Below are 24670 nucleotides of genomic sequence, written 5' to 3' on the forward strand. Positions count from 1 at the left end.
TGTTCTGAAGAGAGTTGAGTAAGAGGTTATTATTCAAAGTGAACCTATGCCGAGGGAGTGTCTGGGTATTAGTTTTGGGTGCTTTTTTAAGAAATATTTCAGAATTAACACAGAAAGTTGTCCTGGCAGTCAATCTTCTCATGTCCACAATTTATAGAAGTTATTGAATGTACCGAATGATGCTACTAGTACCCTCTTCAGAATGCAATATCATTTGATAAAATGATAATTTTAATTTAAGTCTTGTTCCTTCTATGTCCCCCAATAAAAATAAATTGAGATTTTGTGGAAAAACAATACCAGTGAAGGAGTCACGCGATGGAGTAGTGGCCGGACGGTGAACTCCAGCCCTCTCCAGAAAAGTCGGGAAAAACAAGAGAAAACACAAAGGCACAGAAATAAAAGTTACAAAAAAGTGAGTATAAAGGTGGAAAGAAGATGGCGACAAAAAAAGAAAAGTCGAAAGCAACGGTAAGAAGAGAGGAAGAGAAGACAAAGGAGGAAAAAGGTGAAGGCCTTACCTGTCCGAAGAGGCCCGCTGCGGAGAGAGAAACCCGCTCCCTCAGGTCGGTAAATAATGGACTACAAAAATGGCTCGCAGAGCCGAACAAAAGTGCGCAACCGCGCATGCGCGAAGTTTCGCGCATGCGCGATGCGAATGAAAAAAAACACACCGACGGGAGGGGGGACCAGCTGGGGAGTCGATCTCCACAGCCGGCAACGACAGCTGCAGAACACCTGCAGCAAGAAGAGACCACAGAAGACAATAGAAACAAGATAGAAGAGGAGGAAAGGGCAACAAAGAAACAACAGATGGTCAACCCAGAGGAAGAAGAAGAGGAAGAGTATGGTGAAATAGAAGAAGAAAAGAGAGGCAAGGTAAAGGATATACTTGCTCTTATTAGAGGATACATGGAATCATTTAAAGAATGGCAAACACAGGAATTTAAGGATTTAAGAAAAAGAATAAACAACACAGAGGAGAAAATAATTAAAATGGAGATGACCTTAACAGAAATGGGAAAAAAAATGGACAAGATGGAAGAGCGGGCAGTAGCAGCAGAAATGGAGGTAGAAGACTTAAAAAAGAAATTGGAGAAATCTAATAAAAAAACTAAAGAGACACAAGAACTACTAGCTCAAAAAATAGATACAATGGAAAACCATAACAGAAGAAATAACATAAAGATAGTGGGCCTTAAGGAAGATGAAGAAGGCAAGAATATGAGGGAGTTTATAAAAGAGTGGATCCCTAAGACCCTAGGATGTCCAGAACTACAGCATGAAATGGAAATAGAAAGGGCACATAGAGTATTGGCCTCTAAACCACAACCACAACAAAAACCAAGATCTATTGTAGTAAAATTCCTAAGATATACTACAAGAGAAAAGGTACTGGAGAAGACAATGGAAAAAGTAAGAGAGGGCAACAAACCACTGGAGTATAAAGGGCAAAAAATCTTCATTTATCCAGATATAAGTTTTGAACTCCTAAAGAAGAGAAAAGAGTTCAATACAGCAAAGGCGATTTTATGGAAGAAAGGGTATAAATTTATACTAAAGCATCCAGCGGTATTGAAAATATTTATTCCAGGACAGCAAAACAGACTATTCTCGGATCCAGAAGAAGCACGAAAATTTGCAGAACAATTACAAAAATAGACTGAGGGAGGAAGACGGGTAATGAGAGTTAAAATGATCACGACTGATATGTATGTGGGTAAAGACAAAAATAGACTGAGGGATGAAGACGGGTAATGAGAGTAAAAATGATCACGATTGATATGTATGCAGGTAAAGAGGTATAAGAGTGAATAGAGACAATGAGCATACATGAATGTATCTGTACTTAGAAGAAAATATAGATAGTATAGACAAGAATTAATAAGGGAAGGTAATGGAATAGAGAGAATAAGGAGGGAATTAAAAGAGGGACCTTTGTGACATATGAAAAGTGAAATCTTTTCTGGGGGAGGCGGGGTGGGGGGAAATAGCGGTCACTGCACAATCAGTTGACGCTTGCGAGTGGATTCGCAAATCCAAATGGAGAGGGGAGATGTGGTTGTCCGACAAGGGATAAAGGACAACTCAGGAGGTGAAGGGGAGATTGGGGATAAATAAGATAGAAATAGGAGAATAAGGAAAATGTTAGATGTTGTAGGAATGTTGTCTTATAAAGAGTTGAAAATAAGAAAACAGAAATGGAAAAGGAGGAAAGGTAATGATGGAAAAACGGAAAGAGAAGATAAACAAAATATAAAAGGGCTACGCTGAACTATATGTCTTTAAATATTAATGGAATACATAACCAAATTAAAAGGAAGAAACTACCAAATTTAAATGAATAAATGTATTCCATTAGAAAAAAATAACATATTGGTTAAGAAATAATATTGAAATATTCGAACAAGTATAGGAGCCTTACATTAAATACAATAGCGAAAACCTACCGGGGACAAACATTACCTAAGTTGATGGAAGGAGAAGGAAAGAAAAGAATGGACTCAGTAGAATTTCTGGTGTAATTTTGTTGAATGACAACATTGTCTGACTGGATTAATGCAACCTAGATTGTATACCTAAAATGGATGAGAGGGGGGGGTGGGGGGTGGTTTGGGAGGAAAGGGGGGGGGGGAGAAAAAGTCACTGTATATGTGTGAAAAGAAATAGTGTATATCATGGCTAATGTGATTTATGGTGTGAAAAATAAAAAAATTAAAAAAAAAAAAAAAAAAAAACCAGTAATCTGTTCTAAAAACTTTTCGAAATCCACCCAGAATGTTCTAACTTTTGAACATGACAGAGTAGAGTGTAAAATAGTTCCTATTTCTTCACCATATCTGAAACATTTATTTGATAAACCCGATTTCATTTTATGCAATTTTTGTGGAATTAAATATAGTTGATGTAAATAATTATATTGAACTAAATTATATCTAACATTTTTAATATTTGTCTTACTATCTTAACAAAGATCTGCCCATCTTTTCTCATCAATTGTAATACTTAAATCTGCCTCCCATTTCTGTTTAGATTTATGAACTCCCTTTTTAATTGTACCTGCTTGTATCAAAAAATACATTGTAGAAATAAATTTTTTAGTATAATCTCTCTTAATAAGAACTTCCAGCTCACTACAAGCTGGTAAGTACATTGTTGGACCTAATTTTTCCCACAAGTATCTTTTCAATTGGAGATAGTATTCCGAGTTATTTCATATTTATCTCTTAATTGTTGAAATAACATCAATTGACTTTGTTCATAACAATCTTCTACATTTTTAATATTTGAGACCAAATATTTAAAAATTGATTATCTTTAGTAAAGGGTATGAGATTATTTTGACTCAAAGGTGATATACTGCCTTTTATTCCAATTTCATATAGTAATAAAGTCTTTTAAAATTTTTTAAAATTTTTCACACTGTGAACCATATCAACCAAAATATGTACAAACGTTTCTCATTAAATATACACAGTGGCATTTTCCCCCTTTTTTCCCCCTTCCCTCCCTCCCCCCTTCCCACCCCCCTCCAAAATCAATAAATATTCAACATATACAATACAATAAAACCATAAAACAATGTCTTCATACAAAGGAAAGACAAACAAGAAAAATGTGTCATCTACTTTTTCACACTAAATCAAATCGTTTTGTCTTCTTATCATTTTAGGGGATGGAGGTCCGAGGCAAGCTCTCTCTGTTATGTTCCACATATGGTTCCCAAATTTGTTCGAACAATGTGACTTTATTTTTTAAATTATATGTTATTTTTCCAATGGAATACATTTATTCATTTCCATGTACCATTGGTGTATTCTCAGGCTCTCTTCCATTTTCCAAGTTGACATACATTTTTTGCGCTTTATCCAGTTTGAGGCCTAATTCTTTACTTCTTATGTTACTTAAAAGAAAGATCTCTGGATTTTTTGGTATGTTGTTTTTTGTGATTTTATTTAATATCTGATTTAGTTCTTCCCAAAACGTATTCACTTTTGTACATGCCCAAACTGCATGTATTGTTGTTCCCATTTCCTTCTTACAGAGAAAACATCTATCTGATAATGTTGGATCCCATTCTTTTAATTTTTGAGAAGTGATATATAACCTGTGTAACCATATAGTAATAAAATCTATAAACAAACATTTTTATCAAGTTAAATTTAATAAAATAGCATTAGCGATGGAAAGGAAGTGCACTGCAGTGACTTGGAAATCAGATGCACATTTAGGTATGGAAAGATGGGATATGGAAATTCAAAGCTGAACACCTTGGGAGAAAATTACATACAATTTAAGAAATAAATACTCTATATTCTTACAAATTTGGAGCCCATATATCCAAAGTTTACGGATAAATATGTAAAAATGTATTTCCAGCCTCTTAAGATCTGTAACAATCTTCTTCCCTAAAGTTGCTATATAAATACTGTAAGATTCCAATGCGTGAGCTGATCCTTTGTGCAATCCAGAATAATATTATTTTTCTTTTTTCTATAATTTTTTTCATATCTATTTCTATTGTTATTTTTTTTTTAGTGGGAGGGGGTATAAGACGGAAGGGATGGGGGATAAATTACCATGAAATCAATGTAATTTGAAATTTAATCAAATTTTGCCTATGTAAAAGTATATAATTACATGAATGGAAAATTTTAAATAAAGTATTCAAAAAAAAAGAATGTGATATCATTAAGCAAAAACAGTTCCAAATTAATACTTTAATAAGTATTTCTGCTTTGAGAATCAGTATTCTTTCTGTTCATTCCAGTGTCCTTCATTTCATTTAAATATTTACAAGAACTGCTTAATCTGATTTGCATCAGATTTTCTTGTGAGACATATAATAGAAATGAAAAGTCCAAGGAGATTCAGCATATCGTTGAATACTCTATTGAACTTCCACAGGCCCACTGTGGAAAGTATATAGACTGGTTGCATTACAGCCTGGATTGGTCATTTGTGTGCCCAGGAATGGAGAAAGCTGCAAAGCTTAGCAAACACAGCCAAGTCCATCACAGGCTCCAACCTCCCATCCATTGCGGACATCCATTTGAGATGCTGCCTCAAGAAGGCAGCCAACATCATAAAGGAATTCCATCAGCCTGGTCGCAATCTGTTCTTGCTGCTATCTGCAGGCAGAATGTACAGAAAGCCTGAAGTCTAGCATATTTAGGTTCAAGAAAAGTCTTTTTTTCCCCAAAAGATATTAGGCTCTTGAACCTTTCCATGTTACCCTAACGCAAACTACTCTGGGACCACCAAAAGATCTGTCTGCATGGTTGAAACATCATTATTCTCGCACATTAACTGCAACTGTGAATATTTATTTCTATATTATTTTATATTTATTATCTCTTTTCCTGTCATGGTGTATTGTGGGACATTACTATAATGGTACTACAATAGTATAAATATACTATTAAACTATTATATCATAGTAACAGGTTTATGGTGGATGCCATCTCTCTGGCTCTACGCAAAGCCCTGGAACACCTGGACAGTAAAGCTGCATTCATCAGGATGCTGTTTATTGACTTCTGTTCAGTATTTAACACTATCATCCCCTCAAAACTGATTAGCAAACTCCAAGATCTGGGACTCAACACCCCACTGTGTAATTGAATCATGGATTTCCTCACCTCCAGACCATAATCTCCATCATACCAGAGCACCACAGGACTGCATTCTTAGCTCCCTGCTCACTTTACACCCACGACTGTGTGGCTCAGTACGACAATAACTCCACCTACAAATTTGCTGATGAAACCAAGGCAGTTTCATTCTTTGGCTTGGCTTCGCAGACGAAGATTTATGGAGGGGGTAAAAGTCCACGTCAGCTGCAGGCTCGTTTGTGGCTGACAAGTCCGATGCGGGACAGGCAGACACGGTTGCAGCGGCTGCAGGGGAAAATTGGTTGGTTGGGGTTGGGTGTTGGGTTTTTCCTCCTTTGCCTTTTGTATAAATAAAGGTGATGAGTCAGCCTACAGGAGAGAGAATGAAAACTTGGCTGAATGGTGCAGGAACAACTTCAAGCAATTCATTACTAATCACAGAGCACCTAAGGCATAGGGAATACCAAAACTAAAGAGCTGATTGTTGACCAGTAAGGGAAAGCCAGAGGTATACAATCCTGTGATCATTAGGGGATCAGAGGTGGATAGGGTGAGCAAATTTAAGTTCTTGGGAGTCAATATCTCAGAGGATCATTCCTGGACCCAACAGACATGTATCTTGAGGAAACCATGTCAGTGCCTCTACTTCCTTAGGAGTTAGAGAAGGTTTGGATGACACCAGAAACCCTGGCAAATTTCTACAGATGTGTGGTGGAAAGTGTGCTGACCATCTGCATCACGGTCTGGTATGGGGACAGCAATACCCCTGAACGTAAACCCCTCCAAAAGGTAGTGGACATAGTCCAGGGCATCACAGGCAAAACCCACCCAACCTTCAAGAACATCTACAAGGAACGCTGCCGTCGGAGAGCAGCAGCAATCAACAAGGATACTCACCACCCAGCACATGCTCTTTTCCCATTGATGCCAACAGGAAAGAGGTATAGGTGCTCAAGACTTGTACTACCAGGTTCAGGAACAGCTGCTACCCTTCCACCATCAGACTCCTCAACTACAAACTCAATCATTGATTTATTTAAGGACTCTTATTTGTGCACTTTATTGATTTTTTTAATTCTCTCTGCATTCCACAGTTTGTTTAAAGTTCTTTATTTGTTTACATCAGTGGTTCTCAACCTTCTCTTCCCACTCACATACCACCTTAAGGAATCCCTTACTAATCACAAAGCACTTATGACATAGGGAATACTTAGTGGTATGTGAATGGAAAGCAAAAGGTTGAGAACTACTGGTTTACACTAATAAGTGGTAATTCTACCTCACCCGAAGGAAAAAGAATCTCTGACAATAAATCTGAAATCTTATGTACCTGTTTGGTTGCAGCTATATATACTTAAGTAGTGACAATGAACTCTCATCTCTCAATGTGATACATTTTTCATTATAAATGCCAAATAATGACTTAGAGAGTTTGCATATTGGTATGTTAACAGTCCACAGAATTTTGCCATGTATAATTTTTTTTAACTGTCCATTAAATTAAAATACCAACTTTCCCAAATGGGATCAATCTTTTGAAAAGAGTGCTTGAAGTTATTTGTTCTCCTTTTTAAATCTTTTATGTGTCTTTCTTTATTACAGGGAAATGGTTAGTTAGTGGCAGTTCAGACAAAACTGCCCGTGTATGGGATCTTTTCACTGCAAGTTGTCTACATGTTCTGGATAACCACACAGATGCTGTCACATGTGTTTGCATTAAGGTAGAATATTTCTCATAAACCTATTTGCAAGTATACCTATACAGATATGAAAACAGAAACAAAATAGTCAAATTTATCAGAACAATTGGAGAGATCATTTTGGAACTGTTGGTGGAAAACTTCAACCAGATCTCTATTTTAAAATCTAATTTCTTTTTAAATTTTCTTCTGAGATGATAAAATTCAATGAGAAGTTTTCATAAACAAGATGGTTGTGAACTGGATAGCACCAACTTGAAACACTGCTGCATTTTGGAGGCTGGATTCAAGCCCAAATTATTGGAAGGCGAGAAAATCCACCAGTAATTTGGCCCTCCATGAAATGAGTATATGTATCTAAAATTCCTACACAATGACACAAACAGCTAGTAATCTTCAATAAACTAATAGGATGGCTAAAATGGAAACAAAAGCACGGTAAATTTCAGAGTTGGGGTTAAAATGGAATATTGAAAGAAATATAAAGTTATAGAAATCAAAAATAGACTTGATGGTTGACCATTTTGAGTAGGTACAGATATATACCCAACAAAAAGCTCACTTTGATGGCCAAGATGATTTCAGCATTGTGCACATTACTGTAAATTTAATTTTACAAATGACTTTCAAGCTCTCACAGCTCTGCAGCAAAGACCCTATTGCGCTAGCTCCATACTTACCTAACATTGTTCGGCCACCCTTTCTCCATCAATCAATCTCACCTCATCAAGCCTCCCACCCCACCCAGAATCAGATTACCACATAATCAGAATAGTCCTGACCTCCCAATTCCCTGATGCTCTGATGGGCCAATCCTTAAATGTCTTGATCAGCTCTTGGCAGATGGCCAAAACTTTTCCACTTCCAGAGGCCTCTAATTAATTATCCCAAGTGCTGATTCCTTCTTCCCCAGCCTCTGATCTTTGGAAAACTTTGCCCATCTCCTCAGTCTTCTGATGCCAATAGTCCCTCAAGCAACTACACCTCAGACCTAATTTACTCATCACTGATACAGCGTGAAAAGCTGGATAAAAATTTCATCCATACATTGCCTTCAATAAACATACATGAGGCTACAGATTTTGAGAATGATTGTTATAATTATTAATCAAATAAAAAAGTAAAGCAATCTTTTATGTTTTACAGCTTGAAGTTATTGTGACGGGTTGTGCTGACAGCTTGATTCGAATTTTCCAATTGGAAACAGGGACTTGTCTACGTGCACTCATGGGCCACAGTTCAGGAATTGATCAACTTTGTTTTGATGGAACAAAAGTAGTCAGTGCTAGCTCAGATAGGTAAACTCAGATTTTATGTGTGATAGTTTAATAAAATAATATTTCAAGTGTACCAGTTTCACAGCAGGATTGTCTAAAGATATGTCCATAATTACAGAAGTGGTAAAATGGGATGCCATTTTATGGTTTATTTTTTCATACCTTGCACCAATCTAAGGTCAAACCCAGAGAGCAGTTTTCAAATCATCAACGAAATGACTTCTGAGTCCACTGTACAAGGCAGAGACTTAGATATTCATTTCTATCTTGCAACCTTATAAAATCTAGTATGCTTTTTATATTTGAGGTTTACCTAATTATTATTTTCATGCCTTTCATCTCTCATCGCTCTCAGCCTTGCAATGTCACTAACTTTTCACCTAAAGAGAACATCACAGCTGACCTTGATCTCATTGTAATTCATCTTTGTACTTCCAGTACTATGAGGGACTGGGCAGATACATGGCAAATGCACTACAATGTGGATAAATGTGAGGTTATCCACTTTGGTAATACAAACCGGAGGGCAGATTACTATTTGAATGGCAATAGATTAAGAGATGGGTAAATGCAGAGAGACCTAGGGGTAGTTGTACACCAGTCTCTGAAGGCAAGCATGCAGGTATAGCAGGCAGTTAAAAAGGCAAATGATATGTTGGCCTTCATATCAAGAGGGTTTGAGTATAGGAACAAGGATACCTTACTGCAGCTGTACAGGGCCTTGGTGAGACCCCACCTGGAGTATTGTGTGCAGTTTTGGTTACCTTATCTAAGGAAGGATGTTCTTGCAATGGAGGGAGTGCAGAGGCGATTCACCAGGCTGATACCTGGAATGGCAGGAATGACTTATGAGGAAAGATTGCGCAAATTGGGATTGTACTCGCTGGAGTTTAGAAGATTGAGAGGGGATCTCATAGAGACCTATAAAATTCTGGCAGGACTGGACAGAATGGATGCAGATGGGATGCTTCCAAGGATGGGAAAATCCAGAACCCGGGGCCATGGTTTGAGGATAATAGGCAAACCATTTAGGACCGAGATGAGGAGGAATTTCTTTACCCAGAGGGTGGTGAATCTGTGGAATTCATTGCCACAGAGGGCAGTAGAGGCAGGTTCATTAAATATATTTAAGAGGGAATTCGATCTATTTCTTCGGTATAAGGGTATTAAAGGTTACGGAGAGAAGGCGGGGACGGGGTACTGAACTTTAAGATCAGCCATGATCTCGTTGAATGGCGGAGCAGGCTCGAAGGGTTGAATGACCTATTCCTGCTCCTATCTTCTATGTTTCTATGTAATTACCAGAAATACGAACATTTTGCTATTTTTCATGAAGCCAATATATTAGTTTGTCACACTTACCACAGATCAGAGATCAAATCTGGCATATTTCCTTTCTGTTTATCACTGCCTTTACCAACTAAACTTTCAGAGAAATGGTGCTTTAGTACTTTTTAAATTGTTGTGCTAGATTCTAAACAGTAATGTAACAAATTTGCATTATGTTAAGAAAGCATAGAAACTTGAATTAAAGCACATATCATAACCAATTTATGGTAATAAATATTTGTATCATATTGGTAACTTTTGACAACAAATATTACTTAATCCAAACATCTCTTGATAATCAGAACCCTTCGAGTTTGGTCCATTCAGGATGGACGATGTCGGAAAATACTTCGAGGTCATGAAGATGAAATTCAGGTAAAGCTATCATCCATGCACTGCAAAACTTGGCATTCTGTTAAAAAAAATTCCAGTAATATTTTGCAAGTCTTGATTACTTCATTATTATCAGTGAATCAGATTAAGTTACATTTGTAGCTCCGAGCACCGAGTGAATATGTCAGAATGTTCATTGTGTGTCCTAGTAGGCATAGCTCCTTCTGTGGTACATTTAGAAAGATTCATGATTCCTTTACTGTCATGTAATAATACAGAAATGTAATATTACACAAAATTTCCTTTTGCCTGCAGTAAGACAGACAAAGATTCACCATTAGTGTTGTCCAGTGCCCTTGACAGTAAGAGAGAAAGAGTAGCCAAAGAGTGACCCTTCAGAGATACTGAGTGTCTGTATTTACCTCCAGCATTTCCACAGCCTCTGTCATACACAGGCCCCTGTTCAATCCTGAGCTCCAGATCCAAATGTCTGACATGATCAGGAAGCCTTCCGTGCGAGGCCCTTCAGGAGCCGTTCTTGTTCTCAGCATGAACCAATCTCCAGCAGTGTCCAGCCTGAGTGGGTCCTTGTGCAGCCTGTGTGAGTCCCTCAACTTCAAGTAGCTGACTGCCCACAACCTCTTGGGGTCTTTCAGCTACTGAGCCCTTCACTGGTCTGCTGCCATGGTCACTGTCCTGTAGAGCTGTCTCCAATGCTTCTCCTTTTCAAGGGGGGGGGGAATATTCTCCCCATTTGTGGTGCCCTGCACCAGTCCCATGCTTCCCTAATGTCTCCAACCCACTGTGGCAGCTGCTGAGCACGGGCACCTCCATGTTGGGCACAGACCCCACAGTTGCAGAATTTTAATTAAAAAAACTATCAGCTCCTTTAACATGCCATTTAAAGCCTATACAGGCAACAGGTGGTTGGACCATGTGGAGCAATGCTGTGGCTTCACACCCTGCTTTCCCAGGTCCACACTAACGGAAGTGCTGCCATTTTTTTCTTTTTTGATCTATTGAAAATTGCCTTATTGATATGTGAAGTAAAAATTACAACTTTTACATGAAATATTATTGAAACATAAGAACACAATATCTATTATGAAGTCAAAAATGTATTTGTTATATCAAATTGTATTTTAAAATACTTCTGTTAAAGCAATAACGGATTTGAAGGAAGTGAAGTTGCTGAGTCTGTCAGTGCTCCTGCTAACCCTCTAAAGAACATGGACTAACATAGGCATGAACTAAGTATTTATTCTCATCTTTGTAGTAATTTTAGGAAATGCTGGAAACACTCAACGTGATGGCAGAATCTGATGAAGGACATTCAAACTGAAACGTTACCTCGTTTCTTTTTCTACAGAGGCTGCCTGACTTACTGAGTATTTCCAATGTTTATGTTTTTGTTTTAGATTCCCAGCCTCTATATATATATTTTTTAAAATTTCCTTTGTAACTTTATATCATTTCAACTATGAAGACTGTTTGGTAAAACTGAAGTCCAGGTTGTGGTGTGCTCCTATAATTCTTCACACAAGTTACATAGAACAGAGACTTTACTACATTCAACAGTTAACCTGTATGTTTTCTATGAGCATAGAATTGAAATGGAAATAAACTATAGTAGCTACTTTAAAGAATCTTAAAGGCACAGAAGTTATGCATGAACCTAATTTAATTTATTGTCATGTACACAAGATCAGCAAGAACACTAAAGAATAACTCTCCAGATGGCCCATATATCTTTATATCAATTCAAGATTCAATTTATTGTCATGTAATAAAGACAGTGCAATATTACACAGAATTTGTTTTCGTCTGCAAAAGGCAGACAGGTTCGCCATCGGCAGAAATTGCCTGAAGTGCCTTTTTACAGTAAGAGAAAGAGAGGCAAAAGAATGTCCCCTCCGAGTCATCGAGTGTCCGTGGATTCACCTCCAGCGCTTCCACAGCCCCTGCATCCTCACGGTGTCCAGTCCAAACCATCAGCCACCTGAGCTCCAGATCTGGAGCTCCGACATGATCAGGAATTCTTCAATGCCCTCAGCACCAACTTGGATCCCAGTTCTGATACTGGAAACCCCATCAGACAGTTCTTGAGCCAGTCTCCAGCAGTCTGTAGCCAGTGTGAATCCTTCAATTGCAGTCGCCAGCAGTCCACAACCTGCAATGGGTTGCATGCCTTGAGTCGCCAACAGCCTGACACCTGTGCGTTACTTCAATCACAGAATCCCTCACTGGTCCGCCGCCATGGTCACCGTCCCATGGGTCATCTACTCTGCTTCTCCTCAAACAGGGATTGTTCTCCCCATTTTCTAGTGTTCTGCACCAGTCCTCTGTTTCCCAGGCGTCTGGAACCCTTCATGGCTGCTGCCGATCATAGGCGCCACCATCTTAGATGCAGTCCGTGGACTGTAGAGGAAATTGTGGAGGACAGAGAGAAAATCCAAGTAATATTTTATGCAGGTGAACATTTCTGAAAATCTGAAACAATGATAAAAACTGTTCCCATGTGATATTATTTTGCAGCTTTCAGAGATATTAAAATTTTTGAGAAATCTTTAAGGGTAACACAAAGTAAAGGGGACCTGCTTTCCTATTTCAGTGAAGTACTCCTGCTTTTTGGAAGCAACCCCTTCTGCATTGACATTAGCCAGTTCTCCTTAGTAATTTATCCCAGTGTTGTGTTCATAGAATTGTTACAATACAGAAGGCCGTGTGTCCCATTAATGCTGAAGGAAGAGCTAACAATGTCTTTTTAAAATATATATTGACATCTCAATTGTCTGCTTATTTAGAACTGGTAATGAGGCCACACTCCAATGTAAATATATTTCATAATGCATTTGATGAGAATGTTTATATTTGTTTGAGTTTGTACTAACCACCTGCTTAATAACAGTACTTAACGATGAAAGAGCATCTAATTGCCAGCACATCATGGGACCACACAATAAGAATATGGGATATCCATAGAGGAGTATGTACAGCTTTTCTGAAAGGGCATACTGAAGGTAATTACACTGAAGTTAACTCTATCCCTGTATAACCCTTCCTAATATACTGCAAATTTAGTTAGTCATTTAAACCATCTTAATTAGGACAAATGTGAGCTGTTGAACTTTGGGAGGTCAAATGTAAAGTTCATCAGAGATCCTGTTCACAGCATTTTCTAAAACAGAGTGTTAAGGAGATTAAGAAAAATCAAAGATAAATTATGCAATATATTTTGTAAGCTTTTCTGAGAGTCACTATGTTTATAGTATTGTATGCATTTTTTCCTCTGCAGTGGTAAACTGTTGTCAGTTTGACTGTCGGTACGTGGTGAGTGGAGGAGGGGATTGCTTAGTTCTTATCTGGTCAATAGACAGTGGAAAATTGGTGCATAAGTGCCAAGGACATGTGGGAGATGTGGTAAGTGGCTTTCATAAGGTGACAGATGTAAACCAAATCCGATTTTTTTTTTCTTTCAAATTAAAGAGAAACTATAATTAGTGAAACAAGAATTTACACACACCTCTTCCAAATGAAGAGATGGATCACACTGCCCAGATAGGGGTGTGCTATCAGTTGCAGACATGCTATTTTTAGGATAACTATTGCTTATCCACTAGTAATCGTGAAAATCTGAAACATTACCAAACTTAGAAGTGACACCATAAGGATGATTTCACAAGCCCATATTACAGTGTTGTGTAAAGGAGTCAGAACAATAGAAGCAGAAAATGGGAATATCCTCAGCAGGTTGGCAGCTGTGGGGAGATACATAGTTAAAGTTTTAGGTCAGTAACACTTGATCTCAGCATTTTTCGCCATCTTTTTCTCTACGTAGAATCGACTTGATATTAAGATTTCCTTCAAATTCTGTTTTAAAGGGGAAATCCAGTTTGCCTCTCGCAATATGCTGCACTCCGTAGCATCAGACAATCTAAGAATCATTGTAATAGAAAATCTGCAGATGCTGGGGTCTGGTGCAGGACACAAAAGTGATGGAGAAACTCAGCAGGGCTTGCAGCATCCATAGGAAGTAAAATCATACTTTTAAAAAAAAAATTAGAACTTAAGTTTAACATGTAGATTAAAACATTACCTATTAAGAATTCTACACAATTTACATTTGAAAGAAAGTGCAAAGATCTCAAGAGTTAAATAACATAATGCATGAAATTGGTATTTTAAAATCTTGTTTTAAAAAATAAAATAAATAACAAATTAGCCTGCTTTGGAGATAATATCAAATGACATCATTACTGACATAAACTTGGCAATGATACAGTGAGATCAAACATCTCACTGATAAAAATTAATAGATATTGAAAAGTCATGGATTCCCTTGTACAACCTCCTTCCACTTGGAAGATCACCAATATGATTCAATCAGCTATGTACAGATGCACAAAATAAGTGGGAAAAAATGCATTATTTGCATTTCCCTCCATTTGTCCAGAAGTGGCAGTTGAATGCTGCAATTTTATTCAGTGGAAGAAGTTATAAATAGTCTCCATTTGATTCTACATTTTCACTTGTTCTACAAGATTTTACTTTTTCACTCTTGCAATCTGAAACAGTGAATCTTGTATTGAAAAGGCTTGTTTTCTTGGTAGTTGCCATAATGCAGTCATTTAGCCAATTTAGTGCACTACTATAATTTGTGATCGGCAATCTCGTTACAAAATAAAACTTAGCTGCTCAAGCAGTCAACACAGAAGCTAAGCATCTATGCAATTAATTAAATTCTTAGAGTATGTTCCACTGGAATATTAAGATCATGCTTTAGTGATTATACTACTGATGCACATGATAAATTCTACATGGAGGGGGCGTTCATATTGATATATCATAGAATAATTCTTTTGAATCACAATTTTGCATGTTTCTTGCAGTATTTTTGTTTCATGAAGAGGCCTGAAAAGCAGATGCCTGAAAAGGGTTAAAAAAAAAACTGTTGATAGTTGCAAGTTCAATTCATTCCTTTTTGTAAAATGTTTGCTACCATCTTGATCCCTCTTAGCAGTTCTATTGACTACAGTTCTCTTCCTTTCCTATACAGCTTTAGACCCAGTCTTGTTTGTATTGTCACAAATATCATTTTATCTAATGAAAGCTGCTTTCAACTTTCGGAAAATCAATATTCACATATTTATTAATAGTCGGAAACAATAATTGCAACCAAACTCTCCTCGTACTTCTAACTCCCATTCCTTCTCTTTGTGACAAAGTGCAAAGTGTGAACCTTTACCTTGAATTAGTTCTTCTATTAATTGGTCCGTATCAAGAGGGTATCCGTCAGATATCTACCATTGAGCATCGATCTGAAGTTGAATCAAAATGAATGAGGATGACTTGCAGAGCCATGACTCAAGATCGCTAACAGGAGATCAGATATATTTACCAAAGTGAAATGTCTTAGTTGCAGTGGTTAAATTGCTAATAACCCAGAAGCTTGAAATAACAAGGCAGACAACTTGGTTGAAATCCCACTATGGATGCTGTGTAATTTAATCTTTATATACTTATTAAATTATAAATCATAATAAGCAATAATCTGGAATTATAAATGACCATAAAATTGTGGATCATTGTAAAAATCCATGTAGTTCACTAATGGCTTGCAGGGGAAAAATGTGTCAACATCACCTGATCTAGTTTATAAATGACTCCAGCACTAAGGCTGACTCTTGGGATATTACTAACGTTATTAAATCAGCTATGACATTGAATAGTATCAAACATTGTGCTTCTGAAATGGCTGAGCAATGTTGTGATAAATAAGGATGAGTGATAAATGCAGGCCTTAATAGCAATACTATTCACAGTTTGGCGGGCAGCAACCTCCTTTGAAGAAGACCGCAGAGCCCACCTCCCTGATAAAAGACAAAGGAGGAAAAACCCAACACCCAACCCACCAATTTTCCCTTGCAACCGCTGCAACCGTGCCTGCCTGTCCCGCATCGGACTTGTCAGTCACCAACAAGCCTGCAGCAGACGTGGACATACCCCTCCATAAATCTTCGTCCGCGAAGCCAAGCGAAAGAAAGAAAAAAAGAATAGCAATACCTACACCTTGATAAAAAAAAATAGCTTTAGTGAAACATAGCTAAAATCAAACATTTAGAGCTGCAGAAATAGTAGCTGAATAGACCCCAGGTCCCATTTATTACTTTAATGGGAGAAATGAACACCAAGATGCCAACCAGCAAATTGTGATTTATTGTCCCAGAGAAGCTCTTAATCTTTACCTGAATAAGGGATGTTCTAAAGTGCGTGTGTCCACCTTTTAAAAATTCAGCCACTTATTAGGATGGCTGAGATGATTTACTTTAGTTTCTCCCAGTTTTATCTTTGGCAGACCAGCTATTAAGTTAAAGAATCTCACCCATCATTTACATTCAAAGAGTACTGCTGAATGTCACCACAGAATCAAAGTGGACATACCCTCCATTTGCAGGGTTTTCAGGTGTGGGGCCCGAAAAAAACCTTTTGAAGAGGTTGCTGTAATGAAAAGCACTGCAATTCACCTGGATGTGAGAAAGACTAAATACTGACCAACACTTGGAGACCACATTCTCTAGGCTGTTAAAGATGGTTATTGAAACATTAATGTATTGATGTTGAGAATAAGGAACTACCTTTAACCCAAAGTCTTACTCTTGTGGCTTACTTAGCAAGTGTTTGAATAAGATGTCACAAAAGAATCAATACTTGAAGTTCAAAATTTGACACGATGAAGCTCCCAGCTGCTTGGCCTATTTTTCTTTCTTTGAACATCCAAAAGGTGCAGTATAGTTTGCTAAAGCATTAATCAGCAATTTGAACCCAACAGCACTCGTCCATTTCCTCAAACTCTCCCCGTCTCTTCACTTGTGCATTTGAGAATTTGTAGTCTCTCCTTGAAGATTACTTAGATTGTGTTTTCAAGTCTAACGCTGCCTTGTCCTGCTGAGTTCCTCCAACAAATTATGTTTAGCAAGTCAGGGAATTTGTACTTGAGTGATCTTAAATGAAGATGCATAGTTTATTTCATAAAATATATAGATATTCATAAAATTGACTCTAATTCAATGTGATCTATCAGATTTAAGTATAAATTTGGTTTATTTCTGCTCCTTTCACTATTTGATTGAAGGGAAAGAAGTGACAAAATTTAAGGTGATATGTTTTTGTTTCACAAGGAAGGAGCTTAGAGGAGCAAAATGTTGAAAAGCAATATCTAAAAGACAACATGATAGAAAAATGAGTAATTTTTAAAAGGTGGACACACGCACTTTAGAACATCCCTTATTCAGGTAAAGTAGTAAATGAAATGATAATGAGATGAAATTGCATTGGGACTGAATTTTCTTTAACTGAAGAAGAGGAGGTTGGCAAACCTGGCCACGATGTTTGTGCTGTCGAATTCCATTTCTTTTATGTAGTTTTTAAGATTCTCATTTCTGTTAGATTTGGACTAGGGTTCCAATCACGCATTGTCTGTAAGGAGTTTGCATGTCCTCCCTGTGTCTGTGTGGGCTTTCTCCCAGGGCTCCCGTTTCCTCCCACCTGTCAAAGATATGTACAGAGCCTGTAGGTCAATTGAGTGGTTACTGTGCTATACGTTTAAATTAAAAAAACAAGTTCCTTCTTCCAAGTGCACTTCTCTCTCTATCCACATTGACAGAGATCTAAAATTAGTCAATTTTATGAATAAAAATATATTTTATGAAATAAACTATGCATCTTCATTTAAGATCACTCAAGTACAAATGGGAGCCAATTCCCTGACTTGCTAAACATAATTTGTTGGAGGAACTCAGCAGAACAAGCAGCGTTAGACTTGATCAACTGAGTTTTGGCTGAAAATGTCAGTCACTATTTTTCCTCCCACATAAAAGTACATTAAAAGTAAAAGATTAGTGAGAGATAAAATTGGACCCCTTGTAGATAGCGAGGGTAGGCTGAGTGAGAAATCTGAGGAAATGGGGGAAATTTTGAATGATTTCTTTGCCTTGGTATTCACTAGGGAAAAAAATGATGAATCAGTTGAAGTAAAGAAAAAAAGTGGGGAGGTCATGAAGCATATAAGGATAACCGAGGAAGTAGTGATGGCTGTGTTAAAAAAGATAAAGGTGGATAAATCTACCGGACCGGACAAAATATTCCCTAGGACACTCAGGGAGGCTAGTGGACAGTTAGTGGGGCCATTAATAGAGATATTTAGGATGTCACTGGCCACGGGGGTGGTGCCAAAGGATTGGAGGGTGGCGCATGTGGTTCCTCTACTTAAGAAAGGGTCCAAATGCAAACCTGGGAATTATAGGCCTGTAAGTCTGACGTCTGTGGTGGGCAAGTTGATGGAAAGTGTTCTGAGCGATGCTATTTACAAATTTTTGGAGGTACAGGGATTGATAGGGAGTAATCAGCATGGTTTTGTCAGGGGTAGATCATGCTTGACAAACCTGATTGAGTTCTTCGAGGGGGTTACAAAGAAGGTTGATGAAGGGAAAGCTGTGGATGTTATCTATTTGGACTTTAGTAAAGCTTTTGACAAAGTTCCCCACAGGAGGTTAGGAAAAAAGGTGGAGGCATTAGGTATAAATAAAGAGGTAGTGAAATGGATTCAGCAGTGGTTGGATGGGAGGTGTTAGAGAGTAGTGGTAGAAAATTGTTTGTCCAATTGGAGGCCGGTGACTAGTGGAGTTCCTCAGGGTTCGGTCCTGGGTCCACTATTATTTGTTATATATATTAACGATCTGGATGTAGGGGTGGAGAATTGGATAAGCAAGTTTGCGGATGACACAAAGATTGGTGGTGTTGTGGACAGTGAGGTAGATTATCGTAGATTAAAAGGTGATTTAGGAAGGCTGGAGGTGTGGGCTGAGAAATGGCTGATGGAATTTAATACAGATAAATGTGAGGTGCTACATTTTGGAAAGGCAAATTTAAATAGGTCATATACATTGAATGGTAGACAATTGAGGAGTGCAGAGCAACAAAGGGATTTAGGAAAGATGGTAAATAGTACCCTCAACGCTGATACTCTGGTAGATGGTGTGGTGAAGAAGGCATTTGGAATGTTGGCCTTCATAAATCGGAGTATTGAATTCAAGAGTAGGGAGGTTATGATTAAATTGTACAAGGCATTGGTGAGGCCAAATTTGGAGTTCTGTGTACAGTTTTGGTCACCAAATTATAGGAAAGATATAAACAAAATAGAGAGAGTGCAGAGAAGGTTCACGAGAATGTTGACAGGATTTCAGGGTCTGAGTTACAGGGAAAAGTTGTGCAGACTGGGGCTTTTTTCTCTGGAGCGTAGAAGTTTGAGAGGGGACTTGATAGAGGTGTTTAAGATTTTAAAAGGGACAGACAGAGTAAATGTGGATAGGCTTTTTCAATTAAGAAAGGGGGAGATTCAAACTAGAGGACATGGTTTAAGATTGAAGGGGGGAAATTATAAGGGGAACATGAGGGGAAATTTCTTTACGCAGAGGGTGGTGGGGATGTGGAATGAGCTTCCAGCAGACGTGGTCGAGGCGGGATCATTGGTTACATTTAAGGAAAGACTGGATCGTTACATGGATAAGAGGGGACTAGAGGGGTATGGACCGGGTGCTGGTCGGTGGGACTAGGAGGGTGAGGATTTGCTACGGCATGGACTAGTAGGGCCGAACTGGCCTGTTCTGTGCAGTAAGTGGTTATATGCTGCTTGACCTGCTGAGTTCCTCCAACAAAGTGTGTTTAGTTTCAGATTCTTGCATTTTGCATTCAGTTTTTCTGTTCTAGTGACTATACCCAAACTGCCCCCTTGGACTCTGCCATTTGATCAATTGTCCCAATATTCCATGGTTCTTCTTCCAAAGTATGATCGCTCAGAAATAAGACCCTTACCAAATAGTTTTTTGTTGTTGTTGACATCTGAAATGAACCTTGACTTTCAGCTGGTAGAGCCTGTCACTGAAAACATCTGTACTTTTCATCACCTACTCTGCTATAATTATCATTGCTGCTTGATCTTTACCACCAAATGATCTCTTTCTCTGAGATTTTCTTCAGATCCTTTATCTTCTTCCAGGCCTTTAATATCTTGCTTGCCATTATCCTAAACACTTGCTTAAAAATTCCAAGGTTCTTCCTGAATTATTCTGTTGTGCTAATGTTATATTTTTTCAAAAAAATGAAAGAAATTATTGCACCTACATTTTACCTATGACCTTTCTCACAACTTTTGATTTTATTCCCTGCAGTACTGTTTGAAGTTTAATGAGAAGTCAATCTGCTCTGGTTCATCAGATAGCACCATTCGGGTCTGGGACTTTACAGGTGTGAAAACAAGACAAGTTATTGCAATTAATTTTGAAAGTTCCCCTTTCTTCGACCTACAAATGCAGAGCTGCTCATTATTATTTTTAGCCACAAACACCTCTTAAAACAACTCTGAAAAGATGTTCAGCATTGACAATCTATTCACTCATGTTCCTTCTGTGCCACCTACACTAACCAGGCCACACAATTACAAAGCATTACACAAAAGCCCAACCATTCCTACTTGGCATTTAAATTTGTAGTAATTCTTGCTTTAATTAACACTTGACCATTTTCCTTCACTACTTTATCTTGTATATGAATTAAGTCTCCCCTTAATATGTCTCTTGGATCAGAAACTGGCACTAACAGTGGAAACACCTAACTTGGACACTATTAAAATATTCCAGAGTACTTCATTTCCTGTTATCTTTCTCTTACAAATCCAAAAAAAATGAAGACAAAGTATCTGAAAATGCAGTAACCATCACAGGTCAGGCAGTTTTTGTGGAAACAAGTTAATGTTTCAGGTTGAAAACCCTTCAACAGGCTCTGCTCAAGTGAAAAAGGATCTTTTTCTCTCTCCACACCTTACCTGCAGAGCATTTCCATTATTTTCTTTATCCCACCTTTTCTGTTGTATTACTTTCCCTAAGAAAAATTCCAAGACACACATATAACCATATCACCACATACAGCACAGAACAGGCCAGTTCGGCCCTACTAGTCCATGCCATTACCAATCCCCACCCTCCTAGTCCCACTGACCAACACCCGGTCCATACCCCTCCTGTCCTCTCCTCGCCATGTAACTATCCAGCCTTTCTTTAAATGTAACCAATGATCCCGCCTCAACCACGTCTGCCGGAAGCTCATTCCACATCCCTACCACCCTTTGCATAAAGAAATTTCCTCTCATGTTCCCCTTATAATTTTCCCCCTTCAATCTTAAACCATGCCCTCTAGTTTGAATCTCCCCCAATCTTAATTGAAAAAGCCTATCTATGTTTACTCTGTCTGTCTCTTTTAAAATCTTAAACACCTCTATCAAGTCCCCTCTCAATCTTCTACTCTCCAGAGAAAAAAGCCCTAGTCTGCACAACCTTTCCCTGTAACTCAGACCCTGAAATCCTGTCAACATTCTCGTGAACCTTCTCTGCACTCTCTCTATTTTGTTTATATCTTTCCTATAATTTGGTGACCAAAACTGTACACAGTACTCCAAATTTGGCCTCACCAATGCCTTGTACAATTTCATCATAACCTCCCTACTCTTGAATTCAATACTCTGATTTATGAAGGCCAACATTCCAAATGCCTTCTTCACCACACCATCTACCAGAGTATCAGCGTTGAGGGTACTATTTACCATCTTTCCTAAATCCCTTTGTTGCTCTGCACATCTCAATAGCCTACCATTTAATGCATATGACAAGAAATTTTATTCTAAATCTTTAGGAGAGAAAATATCCTGAATTTTAGACCTCAAGCTCTATTGTCATATCGAGTTCTCTGGCAATTGAAAACCTGTCGCAGAGGACCTTTTTGGGAACGATATGAATGTCTTCCCACAAAAAAATGTTGCTCATGATCCATAACCCTTTCAAATGCTGACATGGCAACAAACAAAAGATGGCAAGTTTCAACACAAATTAAGTAGGCTCCCTGGTACTCTGCTAATTCTATATAAACTTTGTTACAGACAGGACCTCTACAATTACTAAAACTTTGTAAAGAGAGAGACATTGATAGGTGAGAAAAGCCCAACTGCTAAACCGAAGGCAACTTGATGAACCTGGCTGGACTGCCCAAGATTTTTGAAATTGTTAACATTTAGGAAACATTATAGAAACTGTTTCACTCTTAATCACTAAAGAATCGAATGCAAAGACTACTCCTCAATGGTAGATGCTCAAACTGAAGCCCCATTGGCAATGATAAAATCCCCCAATTCTTTACACCTGTGTGCAATCAGTTTCTGAGTCACCTGGCATTTGGGCTGGGATCAAATGTTAGGAGTTTGAAGGCATTATGTCTTTATTTTCATTAAAGATTATGCATAAAGTATATGGATGTTTCAACTGCTATATAGAACTCCTGCGCACATGCACAATAATGTTCATTAATGAATTGTAAAAATGAAAGGAAATAAGCTTTAATTGTAGGATATTGCATATTTACAATTAGTGAATATACATTTTTGATAAGTACATGTAACTACTACTTAGAGATTGAGAAGCAAGTGTTTCATCTCTATAGCTTAAGAACTTAATTGTTTAAGTAGAAACATTACACAGAAACTTCTCAAATTCTAGTATTCAACAATTCAAAGACAAAACATCAACCATGTTATATTCTGTTACATTAATAAAAATCTTGGGATTTTAATAATTAAATGCAGAGCTTTCCTTAAGTAGGGCAGAACTTCAATATAAACTCAAGTCATAGCTCTCCTTGGTTATGAAGTGTCAGAGACCAAAGGGATGAAAAAAATAAAACTTTAAAACTATGTTATTAGCACTAACATTAGGGAAATGCTTCAAGAATATCCAATATTTTCTCACAGGAAAATGTCTCTTCATCATGACTGAACATATTGGGGTGGTCAGGAGTCTCCACCTGAATGGAAATCGACTTGTTAGTGGAGGTGATAGAAAGAAGATTTTAGTCTGGAATATACTGGTAAATAAATATACTTTGTGCATTGTACTTATTGAGATCTTGCCAGATTCTCTGATCTACAGTATTTATTTTCTACCTTTAATTTTTGGGTTGCTTCAATAAGCCTGCAACATTCAGTCCAGCTCTTAATTTTTACATATCGATTCTCAGATGCCTAACTGATAGAATATATATTGGATGGTGAAAAAGACATGCATTATCATTAAGCTGAGCTGACCATCTTGAAATTTAATTTTAGAGTTGTCATACGTAATGCATTAACATACAATATATTTCTGTGGCTGGCTTTACTGTGTATCTGATTTTCAATTTTTTCTAGGAAGGAAAATTAGTAAATGTAATTCATAGAAACCCATCTCTTCTGCATAAGGTTTGGATCAACGAGACAAAGATTATTACAGCTTCTCCTGAATCACCTGGGATTTTAACAATTTTGAGTTATTGGTAAATTAGCTATTCAGTTGTCAGTTACTGAAACTTGAGGAAAACTATGATCAAAGATACTTTAATGTTAAACAGTCTTATGCATTTGTACAAGTCCCAAGACCATATTTTATTTCTCTCCCTCATTCTTTGCAGAGCCAGTTCCTGAATTGCAGTAGTGTTTTGTCTCTGTAATGTATAGAATTTCCAAACTAGTTATTTTTCATTTAATATTTTCAAATAAAAACCTACTGAATTTACAATTTTTTTCCCTCAATACTGAACCAATCAAAGCTTCAAATTCCATGCCATGCAAACCAAGAAAGTATTCCAAATCCAGTGACACAGGGTTGTAAAAAATAGCAGTTCCAATTAATGGGTGTTTTCCTCAAATAATGTCTGAATGTAAACAAAACCTAAAATACATAACACTGTACCAAAATTTGTGCAGCTGTATGGAGTACAATATTGGCAAAGGTGAGGTTATCCATTTTAGAAGAATAGATCAGAATATTATATAAATGACAAGCAACCGTGGCCTGCTCATGTGCAGATCGACAGGAGGGCTTGTGCACGAATCACAAAAGGTTGGTTGGCAGGTGCAGCAATTATCAAGATGACAAATGGAATGTCGGCCTTCATTGCTAGGACTGAATTTAAGAGCAGGGAGGTTATGCTGCAACTGTACAAAGAACTGGGGAGACCACATCTGGACTACTGCATACAGTTCTGGTCTCCTTACTTGAGGAAGAATGTACTGGATTTGAAAGTGGTGCAGAGGAGGTTCACCAGGTTGATTCCAGGGATGAAGGGGTTGGCCTATGACGAGAGAGTGAGCTGCGTGGGACTGTACTCATTGGAATTTAGAAGAATGAGAGGGGATCTTATGAAAGGCAGATAAGATTGAGGTAGGTCAATTGTTTCCATTGGTTAGGGTGACCAGAACTAGGGCACATAGCCTCAAGATTCAGGTTAGTAAATTTGGGACAGAGGAGGAACTGTTTTACCCCTCCAGAGGGAGGTGAAT

At 37.8% G+C, this 24670-nt stretch overlaps 1 protein-coding gene across 5 annotated transcripts in view; it reads left to right on the top strand.

Moving 5' to 3' along the window:
- The window catches only part of LOC138753656 (F-box/WD repeat-containing protein 7-like), a 76943-nt gene that overhangs the window by 40870 nt on the left and 11403 nt on the right, over window positions 1-24670 (top strand). For 3 of the 5 annotated variants that reach the window (XM_069916904.1, XM_069916906.1, XM_069916907.1), the window contains 7 exons: window positions 7218-7336; window positions 8462-8613; window positions 10224-10296; window positions 13163-13274; window positions 13550-13674; window positions 20481-20556; window positions 23105-23220. In XM_069916904.1, coding sequence (XP_069773005.1) covers window positions 7218-7336; window positions 8462-8613; window positions 10224-10296; window positions 13163-13274; window positions 13550-13674; window positions 20481-20556; window positions 23105-23220 — 773 coding nt within the window. Of the gene's footprint in view, window positions 1-7217; window positions 7337-8461; window positions 8614-10223; window positions 10297-13162; window positions 13275-13549; window positions 13675-17432; window positions 17547-20480; window positions 20558-23104; window positions 23221-23539; window positions 23907-24670 lie in introns of those variants that run through there. The other 2 variants (XM_069916905.1, XR_011351335.1) reach the window with 2 other exon arrangements.

Source organism: Narcine bancroftii, chromosome 2, assembly GCF_036971445.1.
Source record: "Narcine bancroftii isolate sNarBan1 chromosome 2, sNarBan1.hap1, whole genome shotgun sequence".
In the NCBI taxonomy this organism is placed as follows: Eukaryota; Metazoa; Chordata; class Chondrichthyes; order Torpediniformes; family Narcinidae; genus Narcine; species Narcine bancroftii.